We start from the raw sequence: 19,300 nt of genomic DNA, 5'->3' as shown, positions 1-19,300 counted from the left end.
AACAGTTACCATTGTGCAAGGAAACACATTTCAAGCTTCTCATGGAGCTGTCTATAAAAGCTGCCAGTCTTCTGGTCGATATTCCATTAGTCAAATTTGAAGGATAATTCTTAGGAAATCCTGGGATTTCACTGCAGTATACAATTTCTTCCTTTTGGTTGAAATATGGGCGACGTCTGTCTTCTTTTGTCCGATAGGCTGTAAGTTTAGCTTCCGACTTTATAAGATTTTGTTCACGACATTGGACATACAGTTGAAACTAGAAGTTTACATATACTATCAAAAAAATACACATATGCATGTTTTTCTCACTATCTGACATGAAATCAGAATAAAACTTTCCCTTTTTAGGTCAACTAGTATTACAAAAATAATGTACATTTGCCAAATGCAAATATAATGAGATAGAGAATATTTTAAGGCATTTTTATTACTTTCTGTAAAGTCAAAAGTTTACATACACTAAAGCCAGCTTTACACCTTACAATTAGGTGTGCGATCTCGTATGCGATGTGACACGCCCAAGTCGCATATGCGATTAAATGAGATTGCACGTAGGTCGTTCATTTGCTGTCACACGTGCGTTAGTAGTCTATGTTAAATTGATCAATTTTGTGTGCGATCCTTTAGATCATGTGTTCTGTGACGTATGCATTGGGCACCTTTTTTTTTTTTATTTATTGACTTGCCAAACGTGTGTAATATGTAGGCATGCGTTTTTACTATGTCATCTGCCATTCAGCTCTGCTACATGGCCGCTAACAGCAGACACAGACAGCCATGTAGCAGAGCTGAATGGCAGATGACAGCAGACACAGAAAGAGCCGCATGATCAGAATGAACTCGGGTTAACTTCACCCGACTTCATTGTCATGCTGCGGCTCTGTCTGTGTCGGTGACCGCTAAACTCATGAGTAACTGAATTGAGCAGCCCTCTCTCATATACTCACCGATCCCCGATCACCGGCGCGGCGCTGCACGGCATTCACACTGCTCCGGCAGCTTTTACTATTTTGAAAAAGCCGGCCGCTCATTAAACAATCTCGTATTCCCTGCTTTCCCCGCCCACCGGCGCCTATGATTGGTTGCAGTGAGACACGCCCCCACGCTGAGTGACAGGTGTCTCACTGCACCCAATCACAGCAGCCGGTGGGCATGTCTATACTGTGCAGTGAAATAAATAATTAAATAATTTAAAAAAACGGCGTGCGGTCCTCCCCAATTTTAAAACCAGCAAGATAAAGCCATACGGCTGAAGGCTGGTATTCTCAGGATGGGGAGCTCCACGTTATGGGGAGCCCCCCAGCCTAACAATATCAGCCAGCAACCGCCCAGAATTGCCGCATACATTAGATGCGACAGTTCTGGGACTGTACCCGGCTCTTCCCGATTTTCCCTGGTGCGTTGGCAAATTAGGGTAATAAGGAGTTAATGGCAGCCCATAGCTGCCACTAAATCCTAGATTAATCATGTCAGACGTCTCCCCGAGATACCTTCCATGATTAATCTGTAAGTGACAGTAAATAAACACACACACCCGAAAAAATCCTTTATTAGAAAGAAAAAACACAAACATATACCCTGGTTCACCACTTTAATAAGCCCGAAAAAGCCCTTCATGTCCGGCGTAATCCAGGATGGTCCAGCGTCGCTTCCAGCTCTGCTGCATGAAGGTGACCGGAGCTGCAGAAGACACCGCCGCTCCTGTCACCTCCACGCAGCAACTGAAGACAGCCGCGCGATCAGCTGAGCTGTCACTGAGGTGACCCGCGGCCACCGCTGGATCCAGTGACAGCGGGTAACCTCAGTGACAGCTCAGCTGATCGCGCTATTCCCTTCATTAGCTGCGTGGAGCTGACAGGAGCGGCGGTGTCTTCAGCAGCTCCTGTCACCTTCATGCAGCAGAGCTGGATGCGACGCTGGAGGTTCGTGAATTACGCCACACATGGAGGGCTTTTTCGGGCTTATTAAAGTGGTGAGCCAGGGTATATGTTTGTGTTTTTTATTTCTAATAAAGGATTTTTTCGGGTGTGTGTGTGTTTATTTACTGTCACTTACAGATTAATCATGGAAGGTATCTCGGGCAGACGCCTGACATGATTAATCTAGAAGTTATTGGCAGCTATGCACTGCCATTAACTCCTTATTACCCCGATTGCCAACGCACCAGGGCAAATCGGGAAGAGCCGGGTACAGTCCCAGAACTGTCGCATCTAATGTATGCGGCAATTCTGGGCGGCTGCTGGCTGATATTGTTAGGCTGGGAGGCTCCCCATAACGTGGAGCTCCCCATCCTGATAATACCAGCCTTCAGCCGTATGGCTTTATCTGGCTGGTATTAAAATTGGGGGAGACCGCACGCCGTTTTTTTTAATTATTTAATTATTTATTTCACTGCACAGTATAGACACGCCCACCGGCTGCTGTGATTGGGTGCAGTGAGACACCTGTGACTCAGCGTGGGGGCGTGTCTCACTGCAGCCAATCATAGGCGCCGGTGGGCGGGGAAAGCAGGGAATACGAGATTGTTTAATGGGCGGCCGGCTTTTTCAAAATAGTAAAAGCCGCCGGAGCAGTGTGAATGCCGTGCAGAGCCGCACCGGTGATCGGTGAGTATGAGAGAGGGGGTAAGAGGGACAGACTGACATGGACAGAGAGAGAGGGACAGAGATCGTGACCGACTGACAGAGATTAGTGAATGACAAACATTGTGAGGTGCTTCAGAACGCAGCTTTTCAGCTGCGCTCTGAAGCGGACCTTTTTTAAGCTGCGGTGCAGAGCGCAAACCTGCGCACATAGCCTCAGACATCAAAATCGTATGAGGGATGTCACACGTTTCAATTGACTAGGTTCGTACAACAAAACGTCCAATGTATGAGGAATAAACGACGTGTATGCGATCACCGTATTTGCGTTCAATCTTGATCGCACGTAGGTGTCACACGCAAATACGTCACAAATGATGCCGGATGTGCGTCACTTACAACTTGACCCCAACGACGGATTGAAAGATTTATTGAAGCGTGTAAAGCAGGCATAAGACTACTATGCCATTAAACAATATAGGACAGCCCATATGATGATGTTATGTTTTTGGAAGCTTCTGGTTTATTGGCAACATTTGAGTTAGAGACACACCTGTGGATGTATTTTTATGCACACTTGAAACACACTGCTTCTTTGTGTAGTATCAGCGAAGATCTCAAAAAGAGAATTGTGAACTTGCACAAGTTTGGTTCATAGTTAGGTGCAATTTCCAAATACCTGAAGTTGCCTCGTTCATCTGTACAAACAATTATATGCAAGTACAAACAAGATGTGAATGTCCAGCCATCATACCGCTCAGGACGGAGATAGGTTCTGTATACCAGAGATGAATGTGCTTTAGTCAGGCATGTGCATATCAACCAAAGAACAAAAGCAGAAGACCTTGTCAAGATGCTGATGTAATCTGGTAAGATTGTGTCATTTTCCACTGTGAAAAGAGTACTGTATTAACATGGCCTGAGAGGCCACTCTGCCAGGAAAAAGCCATTACTCCAAAATATACATAAAAAAGCCAGTGTAATATTTGCCAATGCGCACAGGAACAAAGACTTCGATTATTGGAGACATGTCCTGTGGTCTGACAAAACTAAAATTGAAGTGTTTGACCATCATTATGTTTGGAGGAAAAAGGGAGAAGCTTTGAAGCCTAAGAACAACATATCAACTGTGAAACACGGGCGAGACAGCATCATGTTGTGGGGTTGTTTTGCTGCAAGATGGACTGGTGGACTTCACAAAATAGATGGCATAATGAGGAAAGAAAATGATGTGGCAATACTGAAGCAACATCTCAAGACTTCAGCCAGGAACCTAAAGCTAGGGTGGAAATGGGTCTTTGAAATGAACACTAACCTGAAGTATACTGCCAAACTGGTTACAAAGTGACAGAAGGATAAGCAAGTCAATGTTTTGGAGTGGTCATCACAAAGCCTTGATCTCAGTCCTAGTGAAAATTTGTGGGCAAAGCTGAAAAAGCAAATGCAAGAAAGGAGACCTACAAACATGGCTCAGTTACACCAGTTCTGTCAGGAGAAATGGGCCCTACCAGCTATTAAGAGAATCTTGTGGAAGGATATCCAAAATGTTTGATATCTAAAATGTTTCCCTCAAGTCATACACTTTAAGGACAATGGCACCAAATACTAATGAAGTGTATGTAAACTTGTGACTTTGTAGAAAGTAATAAAAATGCCTCTCATTCTCTCTCATTATTCTGGCAATTGGCAAATAGAAATAATTTTGGTTTCTAATTGACCTAAAACTGTAAAGGTTTATTCTGATTTCATGTCAGATAGTGAGGAAAACCTGCAGATGTGTCTGCATACTATGTGTTTTTTGCTCTACTTCCCCCCATGTGTTTTAGTATCTGTATTTTTATATGTGAAATTTAAATAAAAGAAAAAGTTTTAATTACCCTTCTCTGGAGCCACTTTTTCTACTTTCTGGACACATACAATATACAGACATGCACACATACAGTACACAGACATGCACATACAGTATATAGTATGCAGATATGCACACGTACGGTAGGCAATCATGCACACACGGTACGCAGACATGCACACATAATATGCAGACATGCACATGCACGCACACAGTAGGCAGATATGTGCACACACGGTACACAGACATGCACACACATGCAGATATGCACACATACTATATGCAGACTTGTGTGCTCATATGTGGGCTATCACTTATACAATATGCAGACATCCACACACATATGAAGACATGCAATCATACAATATACAGACATGCGCACATATAATACGCAGACATGCATACATATATTACACAGACATGCACACATGTATGTAGACATGCTCTCATGTGCAGACATGTACACAAACACACACACACACACACACACACACACACACGTACATGTACACACATGGTATACAAACATACCAAAGCAGTGGCCCATGAGTTGCAGTAGCCCACCTTTAGTCTGCTTATCACTGGCCACTACATTAAAGCAGCAGAATTAAAAGGCTTTTCAAGATAATTGTGGCTAGTTCATAGATACGGGAACAGAACTGAACTTACTACATAGATACAGGAACAGAACTGAACTTACTACATAGATACAGGAACAGAACGTAGTCATCTACACATACAATACACATACATGCACACCTTGCAGATATGCAAACCTTGTAGAGACCCCAAAAGCCTTGCAGCGAAAGGTGGTCCTACAAAGTATTGAGTTGGTGGGGGGGAGGGAGAGGGTGACTTAATACAAATGCACAAATGTGCGTCACAGTTTTCAGATTTATATTTTGTATGTTTAAAAAATGACATTTCATTTACACTACATAAGTATTTGCTCCTTAGTGTTGGCATATCACATAACGTTCCAATAAAGTACATTTAATTTTGTGGGTGTAACGGAAAAGTACACAGGGTGTGAATACTTTTTTGAGGCACTCTATGTATATAGATAAGTATCTAGCGCTGATCTAAGGTTTATTCCCATACACCACACCAAGGTCATAGTATTTGAAAGATTCCAGCATCCAGATCAAATAAATTTTCTTTAAAAAATAGTTTTCCTTTATTCCAAATTTAGTTAAAAGCAATAATATCCTTCATCATGATGAAGAACGCATCACATAGGCGTGTTACATTGGACGTGTTTCGGGCAAAAAAACCTGTCCTGAATCTGAGACAACACATAATGCATCTGAACACTTAGGCTATGTGCCCACGGGGACAGTGTCCTGCGGTTATATCCGCAAGACATTCCGCAGGTGCTCCCAGAAATCCGCAACAGAATTTTCTCTGTTTCAATGCTGCGGATATACAGTGGAATGTCGTGCGGATATAGTGCGGACATTCTGCATTGAGGATACAGTACCATGGCTTCGGCACTGCATCCTCAATGCAGAAAAAGTGCTGCAGTGATCGGGGTGCTCATACTTACCTCCATCATGCAGCACCTCGCTTTCCGGCGGCCGGGGCACTGTCAGCGTCTGGTCTGGTGCACTGTGCTGGAGGTGGGCGGGCCTGAACTAGCTCTGGCTGTCACATGACCGGAGCTCATGCAGGCCCCGCCCACCTCTTCCTTCCTGTACCTGGCTGGATCCAACGCGCTGCTGTACACCGGACGGAGAAAGTGACTCGGGTGTCTATCAAGGCAGGTAAGTATATGGGACCCTGCGGAGAAATCCGCAACAATAATTGACATGCTGCAGATTTTTCTGCACGAAAATCCGCATGATTTCCGCTGCGGAAAAATCCGCAGCGTAGGCACAGCATTTCCCAAATGCCATAAAAATGGCTGAGAAGTAGCTGAGCTGCAGATTTCTGGAAAATCTGCGGCTTTTCCGCGAGAAATCCGCGACAAAATCCGCGCATTTTCCGCACCGTGGGCACATAGCCTTACTCTTAAAAGGAACCACAGGAAGCTGTGAAACAATCAAGGTTAAACAAGGCCACCTGCTACAACAGGTAGTAGATCACAATAACATTTACAAAACATTCAAAATTTCATTTCTTATTATCATACCTGTTGGTATTCTGCTTTTCAAAATCAACATCCATTTCGCCTCTCGGCGTAATAATAAATCGTTTAACTCTCCTCCTCTCATTGTATGAATTTTCTCTATCGCATTCACCTTAAAATGATTCAAATTTCCCACATGTATGTGCAAGAAATGACGGGAGGCAGCAGACAAACTGCGTGTGGTGGTGTGATCAATGTCATATACATACATATATATCGGAGCACGTATATGACATTGATCACACCACCACACGCAGTTTGTCTGCTGCCTCCCGTCATTTCTTGCACATACATGTGGGAAATTTGAATGCGATAGAGAAAATTCATACAATGAGAGGAGGAGATTTAAATGATTTATTATTACGCCGAGAGGCGAAATGGATGTTGATTTTGAAAAGCAGAATACCTACAGGTATGATCATAAGAAATGAAATTTTGAATGTTTTGTAAATGTTATTGTGATCTACTACCTGTTGTAGCAGGTGGCCTTGTTTAGCCTTGATTGTTTCACAGCTTCCTGTGGTTCCTTTTAAGAGTAAGGGTAAGTTCACACAGTGCGTTTTTCGCGGCGTTTTTGCTCTGAAAACTGTATGACTTTGCTTCCCCAGCAAAGTCTATGAGTTTTCATTTTTGCTGTCTGCACACAGCGTTTTTTTTCAGCTGCGTTTTTGTGGTGCCACAAAAACGCAGCATCTTTTATTCCCGCGTTTTTCACTGCGCTTTTCATCCATTGAGTGCAATGGGATGTTGAAAGACGCAATGAGAAACGCAAATAGCTGCGTTTTGGTGCGTTTTCGTGCGTTTCTAAGACCAAAAACGCAGCTATAAACGCAGGAGGTGGGTAGTAAAGTCACATGTACAGGAAGAGGATTCCTTCTGTCAGTAAATACAGAAGCGTGAATCCTCCCGGTACCGTCACCGCTGCCTCCACCTCCCATCCTGTGCATGTATGCTGCCGTGCGGCGCCATGTGTGGGCGGGAGGTGGAGGCAGCTGCGAAATCAAAAGTGAACAGTAGAAAAAAAAAAGTTATACTCACCTGTCTGCAGACTCCCGGTGCCATGCCCGCTCCCAGATCCTCCTACCGGTACCGCCGCTCCGGGTGTGTGCAGTCTCCCCGGGTACGTATGCCTGCAGTATGCAGGACCTGGCGATGGATCACCTGATGCAGTCACCTGACGCATCAGCTGATCGTAAGTCTCGTGCTGACGCCAGAGCCCGGCTGGTTTAAGCTATCAGCGGATGCGTCAGGAGACTTCATCCCTGATTACCGGCAGCTGCTGCAGCGATCGGACAGGATCAAACTCCCGCCCCATCGCTCCAGGAGCTGCCGGTAATCAGCACATAAGTGAGTATTTTTTTTTTTTTGCACCGATGCATCAGCTGATTGTATAATCGGCTTTTATACAATCAGCTGCTGTGTGATGTGCTTCAGCCCCTAGAACCTGACACATCATCTGATCGCTTTGCCTTCCAGCAAACCGATCAGATGATATTGGATCCGGATTGGACGGCGCGGGACCCTTGACCCAGGATTACTGCGGAGGGGGGGTTCTTTATTTCAATAAAGATGGAGTCACTAATTGTGTTGTGTTTTATTTCTAATAAAAATATTTTTCTGTGTGTTGTGTTTTTTTTTATCTTTACTAGAAATTCATGGTGGCCATGTCTAATATTGGCGTGACACCATGAATTTCGGGCTTAGGGCCAGCTATACACCTATCCCTAACCCCATTATTACCCAGCGAGCCACCCGGCATCAGGGCAGCTGGAAGAGTTGGATACAGCGCCAGAAGATGGCGCTTCTATGAAAGCGCCATTTTCTGGGGTGGCTGCGGGACTGCAATTCACAGCGGGGGTGCCCAGAAAGCATGGGCACCCTGCATTGTGGATTCCAATCCCCAGCTGCCTAGTTGTACCCGGCTGGACTCAAAAATTGGGCGAAGCTCACGTCATTTTTTTTTTTTTAAATTATTTCATGAAATTCATGAAATAATTTAAAAAAAAAGGGCTTCCCTATATTTTTGGTTCCCAGCCGGGTACAAATAGGCAGCTGGGGGTTGGGGGCAGCCCGTACCTGCCTGCTGTACCCGGCTAGCATACAAAAATATGGCGAAGCCCACGTCATTTTTTTTGTTTGGGGGGGGGGCAAAGAAATCCTGCATACAGTCCTGGAAGGAGGATGCTGAGCCTTGTAGGTCCATAGCTGCTGTCTGCTCTCCTGCATACACTATTGGATGGAGGATGCTGAGCCTTGTAGTTCGACAGCTGCTGTCTGCTCTCCTGCATACACTATTGGATGGAGGATGCTGAGCCTTGTAGGTCTGATGCCCCTGACTCTCCCTCAAGCATACAGTCCTGGATGGAGCATGCTGAGCCTTGTAGTTCTGCAGCTGCTGTCTGCTCTCCTGCATACACTATTGGATGGAATATGCTGAGCCTTGTAGTTCTGCAGCTGTCTGCTCTTCTGCATACACTAGTGGAGAATGAAGAACACATTGAAGAAAGAAATGACATCAGACCTTTTTTTTTTGTTCACTGATAAAAAACGCATAAAGACGCAGTGTGCAAAAACGCAGCAAAACGCAGCAAAAAAACGCACCAAATCGCGGCAAAACACGTGCGTTTTTTGCCGCGTTTTTTTTTTACGCGGGTGCGTTTTTGTGCGTTTTTTGCCGCAAAAAAACGCACAAAAACGCAGCGTCAAAAAAACGCAGTGTGTGAACCTAGCCTAAGTGTTCAGATGTATTATGTGTTGTCTCAGATTAAGGACAGGTTTTTTTGTCTGAAACGCGTCCAATGTAACACGCCTATGTGATGCGTTCTTCATCATGATGAAGGATATTATTGCTTTTAACTAAATTTGGAATAAAGGAAAACTATTTTTTAAAGAAAATTTATTTGATCTGGATGCTTGAATCTTTCAAATACTACGTTCCGCTGCAGAGGGATCCTGTTTCTCTATCTGTGCACCGATCAGGCATTCTGTGGTCTCTATTGTGGGTGAGCTGGTTTTTCTCAATTTTAACCACACCAAGGTCAGTAGCATCTGCAGTATACATTATATTGCTTTGTAGCTGGGACACAGAACTTTTAAAGATACACTACAACTGAAAATAGTCTGTTTTTATTAAATATCACCGAAGGAGCACGAAAATGTCAATAACTTACACAAGAGGAAAAAATTCTTAAACGACAGTCTGTAGATATATTGAAGAAATATAAGCCATTTCTAAAGATGGTATTGGCATGAATTTCTCACCAGGTATCGGTAACAACTGATCCAATTCACACAGGCAAAGAAATTAAACAACAGATCTCCATGGTTACGATCACACATATAGTAACAGATAGTTAATTGTAACCATGGGTACTTAAGCTACTGCAATGCCCTGCACATGAGGTAAGAGACATAGCTAATCAGGAGAACTATACTACATTTCTAATTGGAGCTATTTGCTATTATTATTATTATTATTATTATTACACCTTCTACACATTTCTGCAGAAAGAGGATCCACAGTTCTGTGGTAGCTACAGTGTGTCATACAAAGAATAATGTAGTCCTTACCATCTATATATATAATTGCCTTATTCTGTCTGTCTGTCTGTCATGCTCCAAAATTGTGTCACGGTGACATGTCCTTACGGTGACACAAAGCTGATTGGCCGCTTGGTTCGCCATGGCCCCGCCCCCCCACACGGATTGGCCTCTCGCCCCGGCTGCGCCCCCACACGGATTGGCCAGCCGCTCGCCCAGGCTCTGCCCCCCCCCACAGATTGGCCTCTCGCCCCGGCACCCTGCAGGCATTGGCAACTCGCCCACGCCACGCCCCGCCCCCCTCACGCAATAGACGTTAGCTCTCGCCCCCCCCCCCCGCATTGCCCGAACTGACACGGTCACGGAGCCACGAATCCCAGGTGAGTACTGTACTCCCCCCCCCTTTCCCCCCTCACCAACGGGAGCCCACATCAGCGTACGCCGCCGCCGTATGCTGGTGTTGGCTCCCGTGCGAGCGGGGGAAGTGTTGCGCTGGTAACCATGCTTGCATAGTTACCAGTAAATCAAGGTCCTGCAGCGGCGGCACTTCCACACGCACAAACATAACAGCACACACACACGCATACACACACACATCAGATCGCACTCACTCTCAAAAACACCTCACACACACCTCACACACACCTCACACACACCTCACACACACCTCACACACACCTCACACACACATCGCATCCACACACTCACAGCATCCGGCGATATCGCTTGCTTCTCGGCCTCGATACTGTGCTGTGAGCTTCCAGGACCTGACGGAGGATCACATGGCCAGAGGCATGTGATATCTACGGATGTTGTGAGTATCAGCGCGTATGTGCGATATCGTCAGTGTCTGTGTGTGTGAGTGGATGCGATCGGGTGTGTGTGAGTGGATGCGATCGGGTGTGTGTGAGTGGATGCGATCGGGTGTGTGTGAGTGGATGCGATCGGGTGTGTGTGAGTGGATGCGATCGGGTGTGTGAGTGTCGGCAGAGGAGCACGGCGTGCTGGAGGAGGCTGGGAGCAGAGAGGCTGATCATGGGGAAGGCTGGGAGGAGAGAGGCTGATGCTGGGGGAGGCTGGGAGGGGGAGGCTGATGCTGGGGGAGGCTGGGACGAGGGAGGCTGATGCTGGTGGAGGCTGATGCTTGGGGAGGCTGATGCTGGGGGAGGCTGGAAGGAGAGAGGCTAATGCTGGTGGAGGCTGATGCTTGGGGAGGCTGATGCTGGGGGAGACTGGGAGGGGAAGGCTGATGCTGAGGGAGGCTGGGAGGAAGGAGGCTGGGAGGAGAGAGGCTGATCCTGGGGAAGGCTGGGAACGGGAGGCTGATGCTGATGGAGGCTGGAAGGAGAGAGGCTGATGCTGGGGGAGGCTGGAAGGAAAGAGGCTGATGCTGGTGGAGGCTGATGCTTGGGGAGGCTGATGCTGGGGGAGACTGGGAGCGGAAGGCTGATGCTGAGGGAGGCTGGGAGGAAGGAGGCTGGGAGGAGAGAGGCTGATCCTGGGGAAGGCTGATGCTGAGGGAGGCTGGGAGGGGAAAGCTGATGCTGAGGAAGGCTGGGAGGACGGAGGCTTGGAGGAGAGAGCTGATCCTGGGGAAGGCTGGGAGAGGGGGAGGCTGATGCTGGAGGAGGCTGGAAGGAGAGAGGCTGATGCTGGCGGAGGCTGATGCTGGGGGAGGCTGGAAGGAGAGAGGCTGATGCTGGTGGAGGCTGATGCTTGGGGAGGCTGGGAGAGGGAGGCTGATGCTGAGGGAAGCTGGGAGGAGGGAGGCTGGGAGAGGTAGGCTGAGAGAAGAGAGGCTGATGCACACACACACACACACACACACACGCGCGCACTGCACAACACACCACACACACACACACACACTAGGAACCACAAACAACTGCCCTACAGAGACACCCACACACACAGACAACGCTGCACACACACAACACCCAACACACAAACACCGCGGCACACACAAATATACGCACATACCGCACAACACACACATTGCACAAAACATACCTCCCCCCAAAACACACCACACACACACAAACCGCGCAACACACACACAACGCTACAGACACACAGCGCTCCACAAACAACGCAACACACGCAACACACATACAACACCGCTCTCACCCCCCGTCACACCCAGACAACACCCAGAACATGTACAGCGCCTACACAAACACTTGGTAACTACACACAACAACATCTCTATATATATATATATATATATATATATATATATATATATATATATAACAAAAATCATACATGAACTACACAATACGTAAATTCTAGAATACCCGATGCGTAGAATCGGGCCACCTTCTAGTATATTATAAAGGATATTAGAAATCACCTTGGAGTCCCTTGAACTGGCCCTTTTCTGAGAGCAGCATAATGTAGGCAGAGATTCTGATTCCAACCATGTATCACTTAGTTTACTGGGTGCAGTGGTTCTCACACAATCAGTTTTTAAATATAGCAGAGCTCAGATAGCAAAGCCTTCACACACCCAGTTCTCTATGTACATTGTTTATTGACAGAGAGCTGCTTATCCCAGGAGGGGGCGTGGTCCATGTAGTAGGCTCAGAGTCACCTGGTGATAAAACCTCCATTGTAAGTAAACAACAAGACACCGCAAGATAAGTGACACATCACTAAATACAGTGTTTTAACCTCCACAGCATGCTGTCCTCAGGTTACATCGCAAAAATCCACGCTGCCGGGAGTAAATGAACATTATTGCTCCCAGCAGTGTTCAACTTCCAGTCATAGGGTTGATGACAGTGTGGTTTCAGTCACTGCTCAGTGTATAGTGAGCTGAGATGTTTTTCCTTTACTGCATGGCATTTCAGAGTAAAACATACCTGGCCAAAACAGAGCCAGTGCCTGATTCAGGCTTCCCATAGTTCATCTGTTAGGTTCACTTTAGACTTGCAAGCCAATTTGTGATAACAATGCTCAGCTTTCTAGGCATTTGTATACATTATTTAATAGATAATTTAGTCCTGATGACTGGTGTATTTACTCTGAAATGACATGTCAGCAAAATCCAGCTATCACAATTAACATTTATGAGTCACTGTCCACCTATAGAATGAAATAGCTCATGAGTCCAGCTGTGTTTCAGCTGCACCCTGCATTAGTGACAGCTGCAGCTTGTGCTGAGCAGTGTGAGATCTCAGCAGCAGGAGGGACACTGAGGAGATGTCAGGCTAGATGGCAGACATGGAGTTAAACTTTTATAAAGTCGTATACAGCCATTTTGTCACAGATTTTCAAAGTGAACACAATATCTGATAGCCTAAGAATTGTAAAGATAAATGCAGTGTGTATTGTGAAATATTTAATAAATGTGGACCTCAATGTCTACATGGATTTCCATATGAATGGATCTTCAGGCACTTATTAGTTAATCATTTCAGTGCTATTCCAGGAATAGACTTAAATATGTAACAAATGCATAATTAAAAAGACAACATATGCAAAAACATATAAGAAGTGGACTTATATTTATGTTACAAAGAAATCTCATGAATTATTACACTGTCATTTGTACATTCATTTTGAATTTATCATATTTATATGAGCAAAAACTCTAAAATACAAAAAAATCAGTGGATCGATGATTTAGATTTTGGCAAGTGGAATACGTGGTTTATTGTTTGTCTGTGATACCGTAGTGACAGAGGCAAGAGATGCTGCAGTCAGTTTACTTTTTTGCTTTCATCCTTCTTCCCCCATTTTGTCATTTTTTCTAGCCCCACTGGAAGCAGTCGATATGCCTCATCAGGAGAACTCAGTCGGGATTCCACTCAGCTCAGTGATGATTTTGATCCAGAGAATGACAGTTTGCAGGGCTCAGAAATAGAAGAGGAGAGGGACAGAGACTCATATCACTCTTGTCACAGTTCGGTCAGTTACCGAAAAGATTCTCCAAATTGGGAGGGAGAAGAATGTCCTGAAGGCTACAGCGATGAAGATGATGATGAAGGGGGCTACCCTGATAGCAGAGGCCAGCTCTCCGATAGAGAAATTTATGAAGATGAGCTTCAGGATGAAGAAGATGAAGATAGTAAAATGAGATTTGAATTAGAAGACTCCTTGTATCTGTCTGGAGAGGTTAAAGAAAAGACACCTCCAGAGATCCCAAAGGAGAAGGATATTTCCCCAGAGGTTCCTCCAGAGGCTGAGGCAGTACCAGCTCCACCAGAAACCCAAGAGCCAATACCAGAAAGGTAAAGGTAGTAAATAACTAAGTACTTGACTAGCGTTATATACCAACAGAAATGTTCTATAATGTTCCCTTTGCAATATCCCTAGTGCAGCTGCATAGACTAAAGGCTGCTTTACACGCAGCGACATCGCTAGCGATGTCGCTGGTGAAAGCACCCACCCACGTCGGTTGTGCGTCACAGGCAAATCGCTGCCCGTGGCGCACAACATCGCTAGGACCCATCACACGGACTTACCTGCCTAGCAACGTCGCTGTGGCCGACGAACCGCCTCCTTTCTAAGGGGGCGGTTCATGCGGCGTCACGCGGCTGTGGTCCAATAGAAGTGGAGGGGCGGAGAGCAGCCGAAAGAAAGTGACACCCACCTTGTTGCCGGAGGACACAGGTACAGTGTTGTTCCTCATTCCTGGGGTGTCACACGTAGCGATCTGTGCTGCCTCAGAAACGACGAACAACCTGCGTCCTGCAACAGCAACGATATTTGGGATTAGAATGACGTGTCAACGATTAATGATTAGATGAGTAATTTTGATCGTTAGCGGTAGTTCATACATTTCACACGCAACGACGTCGCTAACGAGGCCGGATGTGCGTCACGAATTCCGTGACCCCAACGACATCTCGTTAGCAATGTCGCTGCGTGTAAAGCCCCCTTAAGTATCAGGAACTATCAGTTATATCCATTCAGGCCATATTTGATATCATTTTTAAAAATATGGACACACCATGTAATTGTGACTGCAGAACGAAATAAAAAGTGTAGTTACTTTTTTTATTCCTCCTCTCCATCGTAGAGATATTAGCAGTTAAATATGTGGCATCTAATGAGTTAACTTTAGATAAGTCCAAGTGGGTGTTGTCATGCAGTTTTCACTGGAGGTGTGTACTTCTGCTTCCTGTGGGACACTGACCAATCATAAGCAGACAGCAACACAGAAGTGCAGAAGAACCTGTGATGATGTCATTAGGGTCCAAGTCCACAGTGCACTGCACTGGCGGTATATTACAAAAGGGCAGACACGAGGAGCTATTAACTCCAGTTAATATTTCCCCATTTTTGAACTGTGTAATATATCTTTGGTGCTTATTTAGATTGCTAACGTAGGTGGCAGGAGCTATGGACTCAGATCATGGGACCCTGATGATTGTAGTTGAACAAATAGGACTATGACAGATGCTCTCTACTTTCTGTTTGCATTTATATTTGGCATCATTTTGACCAACTGTAGTTAAAGGAGTTGTCCACTACTCAGGCAACCCCTTCTCAATTATTACATTTCTCCCCTTTAAAATAATAGTCTATACTCACCCCCGATGCAGGCGCCATTTCAGGTTGTTGGTGCCATCCCTCCCGGGGCTCACATGACTTTGTTATTTCACACAAGTCCTTCATCCTATTCACTATCCTCTCCTTCAGCCAAAACTGACATCTGATGATACTCAGAGAAGGGCAGTAGCTTTCACTTTTGGGTATCAAGTTTATCCAAAGGAAGTGTGAGTGTTATGCGAGCCCCAGGAGACCTGATGCTAACATTACTAGATTGGCGCCACACCAGAGGTAAATATAGGCAGGCATTATTTTACATGAGGAAAATATAGTGATTGAGAAGGGGTTGACTAAGTAGTCCACAACCCCTTTAAAGCACTGCCACCTACTTGATGTTACATCCGGACCAATACCTAATTTTTCTAGGTGTGGAAGACATTTTTCATAAAATATTACTAGATACACAAAGTGAATACACAAGTAAAGGTAACAATGTGACTTAAAGGTTTATACCTATCTTGCTGTTAGAAAGATGAATCAAAATGTTAGTTTTCATAACATCCTATGGTACATGGAATAGTGAATTCTGCCAATCGGCTTTGTATTGTTATTCAAATTGTCTCTCCAGTAAAGGAGACAAACTCTAGCGCAGCGCCACCTATTGGAAGTAGCGATCCTAAAAGTCAAATGTGGATTTTTATTGTTATAACATCTTTGTATTTATCTGTTATATACAGCATGTAGATGTGTCTCATTTTATTTAGTTACAGGGATGAGACTCCTGGCATGTCGAGGGCTAAATCAAATTGGCTTAGGGCATACAACAAGGTGCAGATGCAGCTCCAAGAGGTACGTGTGACAGACACCAAGCCCTACAATGTTCAAGAAATGATCATAAAGTATTAATGCTTAAACAAGGTAACTTAAGCTTTCTAAACAGGTTTCAAGGGTATCTAGAAAAATCTCAGATTTTCAACATTCAACATGTAAACATTCAACATTGCACCATATAAATCCCATCAACTTTTCTTTTGCCCTGTCTGTCATTTTCTGTTTTGTTTATTTTATTTTTTATGTCATTTTGTGATTTTTTTTCCATTCAGAATGGCTCGTTCTGTTCGCCCTTTCCCTGTTTACAAACTCATCTTAAACATCATTCTGTCTCATTGGCAGTGTCCAAAGATATCCATCACAGGTAGGTGAGTAGTGAGTGATTTATAGTATCTCTAGATATATCTAGTATATTTGCAATCATGTTTCAACAATATTACAGTCACAAAGGGATATCGTCACCAGTTCAGGCTACTCAATGTAGATGACATTTTAGGAAAACATGTGTACTTTCTTTGAAAATAAAGAACAGAGAGTAATGAATATTAACCTTAAATGTGAACATGACCTATATTTAAATGAGTCTAAGGCCTTTTTTGGATGTACGTTTGGCAAGTATAACTCTCTCGTTCTTATTGGGACACAAAAGACAATAGGTCTGTAGTGGTGCCCCAGGGAGGATGACCCTAAGGCTATAGTGTATTCTCTTCTTAAAAACTGGTACTTTTTGACAGATATTGAACTAACCTCTTTTCGCTTGGTGCCCAACCTTTCTGATTTTGCATTTCTTTTTGGTTTTTTTTTATTGTACTTTCATATTTTATTTCCTCTATTGGAGTGAAACAGAAATAACATCATCTTGATATTAACCCCCAATGAGTGGGGTGATCAGTAGACTATTTAGCCCACTTTTCTGATCTTCTCAAGAGTTCAGTGCTCCTACCTGCACACTGTCCCCCAGATTTCACCCCCTCCCACAGGGTAGAATAAATAGCTTGAAGTCATTAACCAACTAGGGCTTTAGTGTAGCTGAGGTGAAAAATAGGAAGACACACATTTTGACCACACCACACCGCCAAGCCACACCCAATTGCCATTTCTCTCTACCCTGGCAGGAGGAGATGTCAGTAAAGGACATGCAAAAGACACCCGGGACTGCGGGACGTAGGCCCAAATCCAGGACAGTTGGGACTAGCGATGAGCAGAACGATTCATGGGACTCCGTTTCAGTGTCCAGGACAGTGGTACTTGGAGGCTGGATGGGAGACCTGCGAATCTCCGGTATCCCTGGTGTGGCTTTTGATTAACCAGGGCTGGCGTAATGTCATCTATGTGTCATGCTCATCTCCAGTTCTTGTTGATTTATTCATACTTGTAGCCGCCAGAACTTTCTCATCATTATGTAAGCTTTGCTATACGACATGTGCCTTTTTGTGCCTATAAGGCCGTGTTCACACGTTGCATAAATCCTATGTTTTGTTTTCTGCCGCTGTCTGCACCAAATTATACAATAACAATCTTCTTTGATTATTGCATTTTTTTAATTCATTTTTTCCCCCGTATTTGATGTGTTTGATGAAATGATGATATGAATCTGCATTTTTATAGTACAGAAAAACTTTGATTCTGCTCTTAAAAAAAGTACCTGCGGTTTTGTACAATTATTTTTTAGGCTCCATCTAGAGAACAAGTACCAAAACTGCAGAGTTCAGTGGCGTCTTTAGACGCACAGTAGATGCAATTTTCATGACATCTCATCCGCTTTGCTCTTGGACACTTATTCACAGCAGAATTTCTGTGCAATAAAAACAGCAGAAAATTGCAGCATTACACTACATGTGAACACGGACTAAATGTCCAAGCAGAGCAAATGTGATTTAATGAAATCTCCTTTTCTTGATAAATGTCTGTGTGGACCCTGAAAAAAGGCAGGTAAATAAAGTACGGTAATTGCATTTTTAAGCACAGAATCATAGCTTTTCTGTATTACTAAAAAAGCATTTATAACGCAGATATACATCTGCACCAAAAACGCATCAAATAAGGGGCAAAACGCATAAAAGAAACACAGCAAACACACAATAATCAGCGAACATTGTTATTACGCCATGTGGTTCGGACACCTGGAGAAAATGTGCAGCATTTACACTACATGTGCACACAGCCTCATTTTTCTTACATTGTTTTATGGATTTAATAAGGAAAAATAATCACTCCATGTTTTTTACTCCATTTACCGATCCCCATTAATAATAATCTGATCGCTGTGTTGTTACGATTGCAGGGACAAAAATATGTCCATGTTATTTGCTGATTTGTGATGTTTATTATAAAAAAATGAATTCAAAATGTCATTATTAGTCATTTTCAATTAAGAAAACAAATCTTTCTTTTATTCTCCTCTAGAATACAGGGGCGCATAAATGCACTGATATGTACAGATGTATCTCTGTGTACCAGTATAATCGGCCTGTGTGGTCACAGCATCAAATATACAAAATTCTCCCTGTGCTGTCAGTGCAGGCTGTGGATCATGGCTTTAGCTATTGCTTGCCATTGTAGAAGTTGTGGATTCAAGTCCCAGGAATACCCACAATGAAAAAAATATGACATTTTTGCATTTTTTTTTATTTATTTTTTTAGTAATGTTATAGGAACAAAAAAAATCTGTTTCTTTTTCTTCACTTGTAAAATACATACATCTGGACACAGCAGTGTATTTCTATGTCTATGTGCCAGTATAATCTGCTTCTGGTTTCACTAGCTGCATTACACCTCAAGATTACCAAATTCTCACATTTCACTCATTGTGGCCTGTGGCTCATAGCATGAGGTTCTGCCTCCAAACATCTAGGGCATGGTTCAAAT

The 19,300-nt window shown here is 44.2% G+C and overlaps 1 protein-coding gene across 1 annotated transcript in view; it reads left to right on the top strand.

Annotated features, from left to right (window-relative positions):
- UNC13A (unc-13 homolog A) overlaps nt 1–19,300 on the top strand; it is a 475,959-nt gene that overhangs the window by 165,521 nt on the left and 291,138 nt on the right. Inside the window, exons 11-12 of the mRNA XM_075352602.1 lie at nt 13,861–14,337; nt 16,366–16,450. Coding sequence (XP_075208717.1) covers nt 13,861–14,337; nt 16,366–16,450 — 562 coding nt within the window. The remainder of the gene's footprint in view (nt 1–13,860; nt 14,338–16,365; nt 16,451–19,300) is intronic.

This window comes from Anomaloglossus baeobatrachus, chromosome 1 (assembly GCF_048569485.1).
Source record: "Anomaloglossus baeobatrachus isolate aAnoBae1 chromosome 1, aAnoBae1.hap1, whole genome shotgun sequence".
Classification (NCBI taxonomy): domain Eukaryota; kingdom Metazoa; phylum Chordata; class Amphibia; order Anura; family Aromobatidae; genus Anomaloglossus; species Anomaloglossus baeobatrachus.
This window is presented reverse-complemented; position numbering and strand designations above follow the sequence as displayed.